The sequence below is a fragment of the Equus asinus genome, chromosome 3, assembly GCF_041296235.1.
Source record: "Equus asinus isolate D_3611 breed Donkey chromosome 3, EquAss-T2T_v2, whole genome shotgun sequence".
Lineage (NCBI taxonomy): Eukaryota > Metazoa > Chordata > Mammalia > Perissodactyla > Equidae > Equus > Equus asinus.
Genome location: NC_091792.1, coordinates 91,361,141 through 91,374,739, shown reverse-complemented (window position 1 = coordinate 91,374,739; position 13,599 = coordinate 91,361,141). Strand labels below are relative to the sequence as shown.

Genomic DNA, 13,599 nt, shown 5'->3' with positions numbered 1-13,599 from the left:
AATACAATGATGTGCCACATAAGAATGCTTTGGTCAACAATGGATCACATATACGATGGTAGTCCCATAAGATTAGTATCATATAGCCCAGGTGTGTAGTTGGTTATACCATCTAGGTTTGTGAGAGTACTGTAGGAGAGGAAGAAATTTTCCCCTACCCTTCTAGGTTCATCTGGCTGGTCTAAGAATTAAATTGACATGAAACAATTAACAAGAGAAAAACAAGCAAATTTAGTAACATGTATACATGGGAGAAACCCAGAAAATCTGAGTAACTCGCCAAAATGGCCAAAGCCCTTACCATAAAGACTATCCTCAGCTACAGACAAAAGATGATGTTGGGGGTGGGGAAAGTCAGGGACTTCAAAGGAAAGGACTGCAAAGGTTGGTGAAAAGGAGCAAACATTTGGAAAACAAGTGTTTGTCCACACAGAAACAGAAGGACACAGGGGGGAGCCCAACAAATGGGCTCTTCGGGGTTCTTCCCTGTCTACCACCTAGTTCATGCTATGCTAAGGTGATAGCTCACTTCCTGAGATAGGGTTTTTTATCTGAATTCTTCTAGGCAGTTAAAGGGGAGGTAACAAGAAAAACAGAAATTTCTGAGTCTTTCGTTTCTTAAAAATAACCAGCCTAAAATAATACTCATGTTAAAGAGACACATTTTGGGGTGGCAAATTTGTTCCCCTTCAGTACACCCAATGATGTTTGCACAACAATGAAATGGCCTAATGAGGCATTTCTCAGAACATATCCCTGTTGCTAAGCGATGCATGACTATATATTCACATTGCTGTGCAAACATCACCACCATCCATCTCCAGAATTCTTTTCATCTTGTAAAACTGAAACTTTGTATCCATTAAACAATAATTCCTGATTCTCCCCTTCCTCCCAGGCCTTGGCAACCACATTCTACTTTATGTCTCTACAAATTTAACTTCAGTAGGTATCTCATATAAGTGGAGTCAAACAGTAGTGTCTTTTTGCTACTGGCTTATTTCACTCAGCATAACACCCTCAAGGTTCATCCATGTTGTGTATGTGTCAGAAGTTCCTTCCTTTTTTAAGGCTGAATAATACTCCATTGTGTGTACACACTGTAATTTGTCTATCCCTTCATCAGTTGATGGACACTTAGGCTGCTTCCACCTTTTGGCTATTACAAAACGTGGGTGCACAAATATTTCTTTAGGATCCTGCTTTCAATTTCTCTTCATCTTCGTCAACACTTGTTATTTTCTGTTGTTTTGATAGCAGCCACCCTAATGAGTGTGAGGTGATATATCATTGTGGTTTTGATTTACATTTTCCTGATGATTAGTGATGTTGAGCATCTTTTCATGTGCCTGTTGTCCATTTGTATATCTTCTCTGGAGGAATGTCTATTCAAGTCCTTTGCCCATTTTTGAATCGGGTAGTTTTCTGTGGTTGTTGCATTTTAGCAGTTCTCTACTTGTTCTGGATAACCCCTTAACAAATATATGGTTTACAAACATTTTCCTCCATTCTGTGGATTGCCTTTTTACTCTGTTGATAGTGTCTTTTTTGGTGAGGAAGATTGGCCCTGAGCTAACGTCTGTTGCCAATCTTCCTCTTTTTGCTTGAGGAAGACTGTTGATGAACTAACATCTGTGGATTCTTCCTCTATTTTCTGTGGGATGCCACCATAGTGTGGCTTGACGAACAGTACCAGGTCCACACCCAGGATCCAAAGCTGCGATCCCCAGGCTGCCAAAGCAGAGCACATGAACTTAACCACTATGCCACCAGGCCAGCCCCTAAATATTTTTAATAAACAGTTATTTGTATCTAAAGACACCTAAATATCTATCTGACTTTATCATCTGGGATAAAATTAAGTAGATAATTAAATAAACAGCCTGCTTGTTTGTTCCACTTGTTAGCCAGTAGCCCGAAACAGGCCTATAATCAAATATAATGTTTGAAATGCTACACTTCTCCAAACCATCCCATCTGAGAATGAGAAAATTTTACCTCAAAATGATAATTTACAAAACATACAGTATGGTTAAGGAGAAAAAGAAACCATTAAAAATTTAATAAAGTATGAACAAAAAAAATCACAAACCTACAAATCCTACCATAAGTTGTTTGGAAAGATAATTCCCAAAAAGCTATCTAAAAATGATCTAGAAAGAATTTTTCTACATATCAAGATAGGAGTGTTATGATATAATTTCTAGGTTCCATCCAATGTCAGGTAATATTTAATCTGAATTTACCCAAAGCTAAATTTTTTCTTCCTTATCATAAAATTGATGGTTCCTAGGTTCCAGGAATAAAAAATTAGCAAATCCTAAAGAATGAGTTTGTATGCCAAACAGCTAATTTAGAAATAAATCTTTGTGATGTTCCTGATTCAGGAAAATTAGAAAACATGTGAAATACTGAAACTGACCCTAAGCAATTCCAACTCTGCTAAAATAGTAAGTTAGCTTCAATTTGCACCCTTAAGTATTAAGACATGGGCTGAAATTAATAAAGACAGTCAATTTCAGAGTTTCAACAGAGCATAAAATGAGAAAGAGAAAGCAGAGGAAAATCAGTGCAGATGCTAGAAGACAAGTATTAGGTAAACGAGGAACCACCAAACAGAGGCCAGGGGCCCAATGAATAAAACTGGTTATAGGCATGTGGCCCCAAAGCACAAATTTAGAATTTTGATAAAGCACAGGCAAAGGCAGATTCAAGGTATACATACTACGTGTATAATCCAGGAACTTGAAAGAAGGAGGAATTCAAGGGTCGAAGTCTGGTAGGATGGGATGAGGACAGGATCTGTCCCTGGTCATAAGCAATCAGCAGGTAGCGTAGGTGAGGTAGGAGCAGGTAGGGATGAACAGGATAGAAAGTGGAGATTATGAACGCTAGTCCGGTGGAGATAACCCCAGAAATCAAAACCCAGGCTTGCAGACACTGAAACAGAAGTAAAACTAGCAACAGATCCTAGCCAGATCTGACCAGATGCCAGGCAGGAGAACTTAGACAATAACAGTCTGAATGCGGCACAGAGGAACAACCACATTGAAGTTGCTTCAATGCTAATTAGAGCAACTGAGGTAGAGGCCTCCTTTTCTGGGATTCCAGCCGAGACTATGAACGAAGCCAGGGTATGGACATCCTGGCCAAGAATGTGCTTCACCTTAAGTTTACAGGTTCATGTTTATTTTGTGGCAATCTCACTAAGGGTTTAGCATAACCTGCCCTTCCCTTTCACTTCCTTAATCACTTCAACAGGGTGTGTAATCTCTAATGAGCATCTGGGGAACAATGACACCTACTGTTTGAACTACTGGAGCTGCAAAAACTTGCCACATGGGACAGCGGTAGGTGGAGATTTGTAGCTACTATTTCTTTCCTTTGCAAAAATGGACAAATGGTTCTGTGGCGAGTTAGGTTAGGCTGGAGAAGTACTGAAATCAGAGAAGACAGAGTTCTTATCACAGAAGATGTTTAATCTAGAATGAGAATATACGAGTGCCTGTTTATAACAGCCCTACCTTACTACAGAAAGGATTAAAGCCAATTGAAATGTGCAGTACACTAACATGTGGTTCAGCCATGATGGTTAACAAAGAATCGCAATCACAGAAACTGAAATTCTACAAGGTGAAAAGTGGAGCAAGATAATGACGGAAATGGCCTCTCTGGTTCCCTCTTCCTGCGTCCCACCCTCCTACCTCTAGCTACAAGAAGGTTCTGGAACCTCCACCAGCAGGGCACCACAGCCTCCCCATATGCTCTCCATCTCTATCCTCTACCCAGATACAGACTCGGTCTTGTCGTTATAATTAATGCACCTTGTCTCCACTCCAATAGCTGGATACCTGTCTGAGTGCCTTTATGGATTATTCTTCTTCTTCCTCTGAGACTGGGGCCCTGCTTTGCTCGCGCATCTTCTGTCTGTCTTGATCTGGTCTCCCTGAAGACTGCCCACTCCCAGACTTGTTGCCGCTGAGTTTTACCATTATAGCTCATGCTGGACCTTTTAGAACAAACCACCGAACCGAATACCCCACCACTGACTAGCTGTCCCATCCCCATGTCATCTGCCTGGCTGCTTGTGGCTGGATCTACTTCTGGTGAGTACTCATCTCAGCTGATGTGTCTCATCTCTTGACTGGGCCTTTCATCTCCCCTGCCTCCCGTCCCCCGCCCTGCCCCCGGAAAACCCGACCAATCAAGACTGTCAACATGCAACATACAGCATTCTATATTCCACGTTTCTAGTCAGGGACGATATCTTGCAACTACCAATCACTTCTTTTCAAAGGCACAGTAAACATTATTTTGGATTTGAAAGAGCCAATTTAGTTTTTCATCATCATCATCAACAAACCATTATGAAATTCATGAGTCTTGCAACGACTCCCCTTCTTGAGCATTGCAGCAAAGGAATCTTAAGTAACAAAGTGGGAGGGAAAGAAATGGCAGACAAGGAAGCAACAGAAATTTATCTAAAACATTTAAGCAGTCATTTGCTCTGACTGGAGGTAGTGCAAAAAAATGTGTACTAATTTATAAATTAAATTAACAGTGGACATATTGTATTTCTAGTTGAAAAATCTAGAAGAATTAATCATAATTAACTATCATGTTTTCTTTCTTCTACTTGAATTCTGTATTCTAGAATAACCCAAGAGAAATCAATCTCAAACCAGTCATGCAAATAATTGGGGGAAAAAAATAGGCTCAGGGGTCAGTGGTGCAACGGTTAAGTGCACACTTTCTGCTTTGGCGGCCCTGGGTTTGCTGGTTGAGATCCTGGGTGCATACATGGCACCGCTTGGCAAGCCATGCTGTGGTAGGCATCCCACATATAAAGTAGAGGAAGATGGGCACAAATGTTAGCTCAGGGCCAGTCTTCCTCAGCCAAAAGAGGAGGATTGGCAGCAGATGTTAGCTCAGGGCTAATCTTCCTCAAAAAAAAAAAAAAAAAAATAGGTTCACGTTTTACAAATAAACTTCCTTGCTTCATGTCAAGTGGGTAATAAAAAAGTTAACTTGTACTGACCTTATTCTTACATAATTTCTAAGACTATCATATAATGTTACTCAGAAAAAGAAGCTACATTTTGAATTTTAATTTTGGGCCAAATAATTACTATTTTTGCATTCATGAAATAGCTCTACTTAGTTTAAATCTCCCTCATATGAAAAGAGGTAACTGCTGGTAACTTTTCCTTTTTCGGCCACTTCACTCTACCACAAATGTGGGCTAGTATGCATATTCATTCTTTTTTCCTACTTTTACCATATTTTAGTTTTTATGAGTCAACATTGGAAGGTCAAATAGCTTCTATCAAGAGTTCAGTAAATAGATTAATTATCTTTACATTCCTTTACTTTCATTTTGCAGGTATAGAATTTCTTCATCAAGTCTACACTATTAGTCTACGTAACTGCAAAAATTATCACACGATAAGACACAACTATGTGTCTTTGAGGACTTAAGACTTACAAACTCACTTCCCTATCTGCTTTTAAAAATAGTGCTAAAAAAAAATAAAATTCAATACTACATAAAACATAGATTGATGTTACCCAGAGTAATAAAAATAAGACATTCGGAGAACTAACAGTTCTCGTTATTTGGCATGATCTGGTGCTGTAGTCTTCTGTACTGTGTAAACTTAATTTCCATTAATATGTGATAATCATTTGTTTGGTATTACTGTGCATATTTACGTGACGAATACCAGAGTCGCCATGTACTCAGCACAATATCCTCATGTGTTTACAGTAATTGCACAGCTGAGATAGCCTATGAACAAGAACATGCTGATTCGGTTGGCAGGAAACCAGGATGAATCAAATGGACGACCATGTTGTCTCAAACTGAAACCTCAAATGTTCCCTCTCTTTGCCACAAAGTGATTACGCAACATGCTTCAAGTCCCCAAAGGGCAGAACACGTTTGAAAAGCAGTCACTTGGCTAAGCCTGGAGTCCTAGGACACATTTCTGAACCACCGGTGGTTGAATTCAAGTCGAAATCTAACTCTGGGACTATTGCACTAAATCAGACTCAAAAACAAACAAACAAATGATGGATCACATATCCCGACATTTCTTTTAAAAACAATTTTCAAAATTGGGGAAAAATTTTTAAAAAATTTCAGCAATTTTAACCTCAATTTACATGGTCATATTCTCTTCAAATATATTTTCTAAGCCTTTGAAATGGGCAGGTAGTGAGGAAAGAAATGCAGTAAGTAAGAAAAACTTGGTTTTAGGTTATACGTAAATCAAATAGTTCACTAAAAATCACATCAATACAGCAATGTTCTTATCTGGAGAGAAGCGATCTTGTCTAATATCTACTTCGAATTCTGTAAACTTGTTTTAACAGTTGTTATTCTGGCTTTGTAAACTTCAGAAAATAATCCTGAACTCCACGAACTTGAATATTTAGTTTCACACTCCACCACCATCTAGAAAACAATCTAACATCTAACCCAAGGTTTCTTCAGTGAGCGAGCCCCGTGCTCACTCCCCTCCCACCTGTCCATAGTATAGAATAGAGATTTTTAAATTTAGGTGATAGCCTAATCATCAGGCAGTTTTGGAAATTAAAATGGCTACCTTGACATTTCTGAATTAAAAAAAATCTTATTTTAGCCTTTTCAACTATATTAAAATTTACGATTTCTTAAACCAAAGAGAAGAAAAATACAGCATGAACAATGTGGTGAAAGGTTCCAACAAGCTTAGTCGGACCACAGTGTAGACCATTCTACTGAAAAGAATTAAAATGGGCAAATAAATCCAAAGAAGCCTTAACCCTCCTCCATTCCCTGTAATAAACCAACAAAAATCACATAAATACCTCAAATAGAAAGGTGACATAGGTCTTTCATCTTCCTGTGAACTAAAAGGAAAATAAATTTTGAATTAATATACTTTCTGTTAATATTATAACATGTCAATTTTAGTAAAACTCTGTTCTGTCACAAATTTTGTTCTGACACATTAGAGCTAATCTAATGTGTAAGGTTAGTAAAATATACTCTCCACTGGACCCAGCCAAGGTCAGCCACTCCTCCCAGGGAGACCATCAAGACAGGTTTCTTTCAAGACTGGCCTAAGGCAAAAGTAACTCACATCCCACTTTCAGGAGGAAGCTTTTTACAACCTGATTCTACAAGCCCAATCCGAGTACTCAGTATTACACATAAACCCTTAAAGAGATGACATTCTCAATTATCTCAATAAAGCTAATTACAGCTCATTAACGTGATGATGAAAGTAAGAAACAGCCAACCAAATATTCCTGTTAAGTGAGAGCCACTTCAGCAATGACGCCCCAGCAATGAAGAGCACGTCAGTAAACAACACTCACGCTCTTTGTCTTCTGTAGTTACTCTAGGTATTAACGGGTGCGGATAACGTAAAAGGACATAAACAAGAGTATAAAACTAGGTTAAGTTCCTCAAACAACAAAGAAGCAATATGGAGCTTAATATAAAAGTATTTAACTAAAAAAATGTAAAATACATACTACAATAAAATACTTTTTCCTTCCTTAACATATTTTTTTCTTCTGATAAATGACCTCGAAACAAAGACTGAGTCTCTCCCCCTTAGTGTCTCCTGGAGTGGTCTTTGAACTTTTTTGACTATGCACTTATATAAATTTGCTTTTCAGCAGCCACTCCCCTCAATATATGCCTAAGTATCTATCTAGATTATGTGGATCATTAAATAGATAAAAGTAAAAAAGTGAAGTGTTAGATAAAATTAGAAAGCAGCTCTACTATTTTCTTGTTGTACTCCTATGGTTAATTTTGTACACCACCTGGGGTGTCCATCACCTTTGAGGAAGCAGCTAGTTCAGCATTATCTTTCCCCCTCTCTCTCTTTTTTGGGCTTATTTTTCATTTTCTTAAACATCATTGATGAAAAGAGAAAAGTTTGCTACAATTGGTAATATTACACTGGCAATCACCAAAATCTTCTTACAAAGTTATAATGCATGCCCACACACGCGCGCACACACACACACACAAATCTGTCCTGGAAGTTGAAAAGGTCTCAACGTTTTAGTTGGAAGATGACACATAAAATAGGACATACTATTTTTCATTCTCTCATGGTTTTGGTTTCCAATTTCAATATGACTTAGCTGTTGTAACCTTAATGTTGTCGAAGATTTTAATGTTTGTATTTGATTGTGCTAGTCCTTCCCAAGAGAAGGCTAAGTGATGGATCAGCTGCATTATCAACTCTAAAGTGGGCAGGCTGAGGGCAGAGCTTGTGGAGCTGGGCTGCAGAGCTGAAGAGTAGAGGCGACACCACCTGGGACGCATCCAGGTGTCTTGGGAAGAACCCACCTGGAGCACTGTTCTTACAGGAGGCGACCACTTTCAGCCAAACTGATACAAGGAGCTTACACCTTTGACTTCAAAATAACCCTTGAAAACACGTAAATTATAAAAACATTAGAATTGGGTTTGTTTCCTAATCAAGGATTCAGTGTCAAAAAGTATTAATTATAACCAACACTATACAAAAAGGCTGTAACTAAAAACCTACGATGATTTTGTTATTAGAGGAAAATTGCCTCCATGTGTTATAAAATGGGCACTGTACTAAATACTCTTTTGCCTGGAATAGATCCTTCACTCTAACGCTTAGGAAACTATAATGAAAATTAACAAGGGTACTTTAGTGAACATTCAATTCACAATATGGTTGGTTTCCTTAGAATTTAGAAGTGCTTTGGGGAGATGGTTTAGATGGTGCAGGGTTCTGAACACAGCTGTTTATGTGTTTTGCTCATGATTTTTGTGTGTGTGCTAAATTTCTTTGTAGCAAACACAGGCAATCAAAATCAATCCATACTTTTTTCCTTTACACCTTCTCTTCCTCACACATGTACTCATCAGCTAGGTACTACCAGGTGCTCCACATTAACTATCTCAGGCAAATCCTCACAAAAACTTTCCCTGCTACTTGCCCCTCACTTGAGGAAAGATGGCTCAGAGTGGGCACACAATTTATCCAGGTCACACAGCTAGTGATATGTAAATTATTGTATTACATGTTAGGCCATTTTTGTTACTTACTGTCTTCCCTTCGATTTTAATCTATCAAAATATGGTGGGATGAATAGCTCAGTGAAGAAAATTCATGTGATGGCCAGTCTGCATTCCAGTAGCCCTCAACAAGACCTCGTGGACTTTATAAGCTCCGTGTCATGCTTCTGATTACTGCAGCTCGACACCGACCTTAGTCAAAGTCCATTCACAATGCATCATGCCTGATAGCACGTATAAAGTGATTAATTTATTAAAATGCACTGGCAGGATGTCAAGAATGTCCCTTAATAGGGACACAAGTTTTTAATCATAAGCAAATATTTTTCAGGCTGCATTTGCACAAAGTAAATTTGTCAATGAAAGACAAAATCAGAAGTTCTTAATTTGGGTATGTCCCAGAAGGCTCAACAGTTTTAAGTGTTCCAAAAAAGAAAATGTAAGCACTGTGATTTAAATAAAATGCAAGAGACTCAGTATTAGATTTGCTCAATCAGCAGCAATCAACACAGCAGCAGTCCATGCACCGTACCCAGGAAGAATGTAATGCAAAAAGAATAAAATAAACTTTGATATTTAATTAGCATATTTTTCCTTTCCCTTTCATAAAAGTACCCTTGCCTGGGGTTTGGTGATGTAATCTTGACAAAGGTGTAAATTCAAAAACAAGTAAAGTGTCGATTTTAAATTGATTGAATCAATCAATTCTAAAAAAATCAACTGATTAGGCAATTTTAAGGAAAAATAGCCAGGGACAATTCTTCCAAATAGAATTGAGAAAATAAACTTTTCCACAAAATTTACACAACAGAATGCAAAACATTTGAAAAGATCACCATTTCCACATCTGTGCAAAATGGATTTTTGTACTATTCTGAAGGCCCCCAAACATCTATTTATAGAGGGTACTTATGCCTCGTCCTGGTTTTGTGGCAATCTCAGACCTGTCCAATGATGTTAAATGTCATAATTTTTTGCCTAAATTTTAAATCGAGAATTCTGATTCACTTTTAATTTTTAAAAGTAAGCACATGTACTATGAGTGAAAAAGGGAATGTGTGTCAGGAATTTAAGCCAATGACAAACTGTAACAACTTGGAATTCATTCAATTTCCTCCTTGGATACAAGCATAAACCCCATGTTTTAATTATTTCCTGTTTACTGACTTTGAATAATGGCTGAGCTTAAGCAGCCAATTAGCTTCCTTTTTTTTTTTTTTTTTTTTTAAATTCAAACATACATTGAGAGATTTAGGCAATCACCTCAGGTATGTCAGGCAATCAGGTTGCTTAATGTCCTCAGACATGTGGTGTTACATTTATATTCTCTCAAAACAACTGCCTGTGGGAAGAACATTTATCAAATAGATTCAAGTAATAGGCCAAATCTAAGAAGCTACAACTGAGAAGGGCAATAACATAGATAATAGGGTTTTAGTGAGCGGGGTCCTATCTAACTTATTTTTTTCACATGGCTCAACATGGGTAAATGCACATAAATGAATGTCACCTAGACTTACAATCTCTCCATGACCAGCACTAATTTCTAAACTGGAGCCACAGAATGCAAGGCCTATCAATTTAACTACATAGCAAGATAATTGAAATCACAAAAAGCATGGTGTTGTCTATGTCTAAGAAAAACCAAATACTGTTGGGAGAATTCCCAGAGCGAAGTATTGAGAATGGACCTTCAGTTACTGGATCAAATCACCATTCCATTCACTTCCCTTTGAACTGTCCTGATAAATGTTCCAATTAGTCCAACTTTCTAATTGGTTAATGTGGCTGGCTACCAAAAAATTAACATAATCTGCATATTTAGCTACATCATTTAACTACATTTTCAAGGGATTTGAGCTGGAAGAAACAGTTTGTAAGTGCTCCTTGAGTACTGAAAAGTATAGAAAAATAGGTAAATACTAAGGATTACGATCCATTCACTGAAGAAACTAGGAAAACCATCTATGGGGGCTTAAAAAAAAACCAAAGAGCAGAAGGGAGAGAGGAAGTGAGGGACAAGTGAAAGGATAAAATTAAAAGTATTAAGTCAACACTTTTTCCGGAATTCAGGTTTTTTCCTCATGTTGCAACAGAATATGCTAAGGGGACAAATTTTCTTAGAGAACGATGAAGTGAGTGAAGTTAACACATTTTCTCTCCTTCCTTTCTCTGCAGAATAAAGTGCCACACTTGCTTGCGCATTTGTGGCTCATCCACAGTCTCAGGCATTACCATGCCCCACTCCAGCTTGGAGGGAGGAAGCAGCTGGTGTTCTGCTGCTCAGATTTTTGCTTTGGCCCGTTCAGGAACATGGGAAAAAACAATCTCCCTATTCTTTTTGGAAGCCCAGTGTAAAAGTTTTCCTACCTGAGTGTTGGTAGCTGTAATTTTGAGGGATATTTTTGTAGATGTATGTATACTTCTTCCCTATAAACCCAAGCAGCTTTGTTCAAAGTTTTATTATTTGTATGTTGTGACTAGAATGCAACATCTGGCCAGTAGAATTAAAAACAAATCATTGACGTTCAAGAGCAAATAGATTTTCCTGACCAAAGGGTAAATGCAAAGAGCCGAGGCTGTTAATATTCACAGGACATGAATTTTTAGCCAACACTAAGAGGTATTATTTTGGAGTCAAAACAAATGGACGAAACAAAAGGACTTCCAAAAATTTAGAACTTTTTTCTCAATAACATAGGAAATTTCTACCATTTTTTCGATTGCTTAGTGGAAAATTGATATACATTGTTAGAAGTGGAATTGTGCTCCCTCAAACAGATATGTTGGAGCCCTAACCCCAGAACCTCAGAATGTGACCTGATTTGGAAACAGGGTCTTTACTGAGGTGATCAAGTTAAAATGAAGGCATTAGAGTGGGCTCTAATTCAATATGACTAGTGTCCTTATAAACGGGAAATTTGGACCCAGAGACAGACATGCACACAGGGAGAACGCCATGAGAAGATTGGAGTTGTGCTGCCACACCCAAGATGCTGCTGGAAGCTAGGAGAGCGCCCTGGAATGGATCATTCTCCAGTACCTTCAGAGGAAGCACAGCCCTGCCAACATGTTGATTTGGGACTTCCGGCCTCCAGAATGGTGAGACAACAAATTTCTGTTGTTCTAAGCCACCCCATTCATGGTAGTTTGTTACAGCAGCCCAAGGAAACGAATACATCTACTAAATTTTTTTTCCAAATTCAGAAATAAAAACCTGCTTTATGAAGGTGTCTCCATCTTACAAAAAGCTCGGGCTCTGAAAGTTCATCTGTAGAGATGCTAAGAATAGAATCAATTTCCCATACTGACATGGGATTAGATTTCCAGGCCTGCACCTTGCTTGATATATATAATGCACACTCAATGAATGGTGCTGTATTAAATCTATGTTCCCACAAGACACAGAGAAGACACTCTTTCCTTCTCTGCCCACCGCCAGAATCAACTCTGGGCCAAAGAAGTGCAGATTGAGTTTCATCTCTCGATGCCCCTTTGAATAAGAGCTTTCAATCTTTAAGAAATTGATGCATGCATGTGGGGGAAGAGGAGCAGTTTTTAAGGAGGGCAGGGTGGAGTTGCTTTATCTTCTACTTTTGCATCTCTCCATACGGTTTAGAAGGTCAAAAGTGAACCATAACTACCTGCCGATTGACACAGCCAAGAGGCTCACAGTGCCCTTCACCGAGTCCTGGCTGGAGACATGCTTAGAAGTCACAGGATGGAATTCTCATTCCTGTTATAATATTTAAGTCATGTTAACAAGCCAACTGCTCTCCTTGAAGAAGTTTCTCTCTGAGCCCCCACATTTGGTCAATCACCAGTTGTATTGATGCTATCTCAAAAAAAAAAAACAAAAAAGACAAGTCTCTTGAATCTGATCTGTCCTTTCCATTTCACTGCCTTGGTCTTTCACAGGGGGAGTACTCTTGTTCCCTGCCACCCACACTGCTTTATCCTTAATACACTCACCAGATTCAGCCTCCTACCTTAAAAACTTCTCCTGCTTCCCCAATGCCTTTGGGGTACAATCTAAATGTCTACGCCTGGCACACAGGTTCCTCCCAATCGAAGTCCAGCATACCTGTGCAGATCTCGCACTGCACTTTGGTAACGCTCCCCATTTGTACGTGCTGTTCCCTGTAGCTTAAATGCTTCCTCCACCTCTCTCTGCCTGGCACATACTGCATGTCTCAGCTCAAGTGTCCTCTAGTCTGGGAAGCTGTCTCCAGCACCCTGGAGAGGGAGCTGCTTCTTCCTCCAGGCTCTGAGAGACTCAGCTCACAGCTATAAGGGAGTGCTGAGCACACCACACGGAAATTTGTGCCTTCAGATGCTGGCCTCCCTTCCTGGATGCGTCTTTATCTTTGTACCACCAGCACCTAGCAAGGTACCTAGAACACTCCAGGTGTTCAGTAAATGGCTGTTGAATAAACTCAGCATCAAGACTTGGCTGAGCGCTAACACTACTGTTTGATTAAATATTTTGAAAACATCCACTGTTCGTAAAATTAATTTTGCCAGCTAGAAGCCTTCTC

The 13,599-nt window shown here is 38.9% G+C and overlaps 1 protein-coding gene across 14 annotated transcripts in view; it reads right to left on the bottom strand.

Annotated features, from left to right (window-relative positions):
* Nucleotides 1-13,599, bottom strand: part of FAM13A (family with sequence similarity 13 member A) — a 313,429-nt gene that overhangs the window by 71,129 nt on the left and 228,701 nt on the right. For 9 of the 14 annotated variants that reach the window (XM_070505399.1, XM_070505393.1, XM_014842471.3 and 6 more), the window contains one exon: nucleotides 6,853-6,894. The exons of the other annotated variants lie outside the window; for them this stretch is intronic. In XM_070505399.1, coding sequence (XP_070361500.1) covers nucleotides 6,853-6,894 — 42 coding nt within the window. The remainder of the gene's footprint in view (nucleotides 1-6,852; nucleotides 6,895-13,599) is intronic. 14 annotated transcript variants of the gene reach the window in all.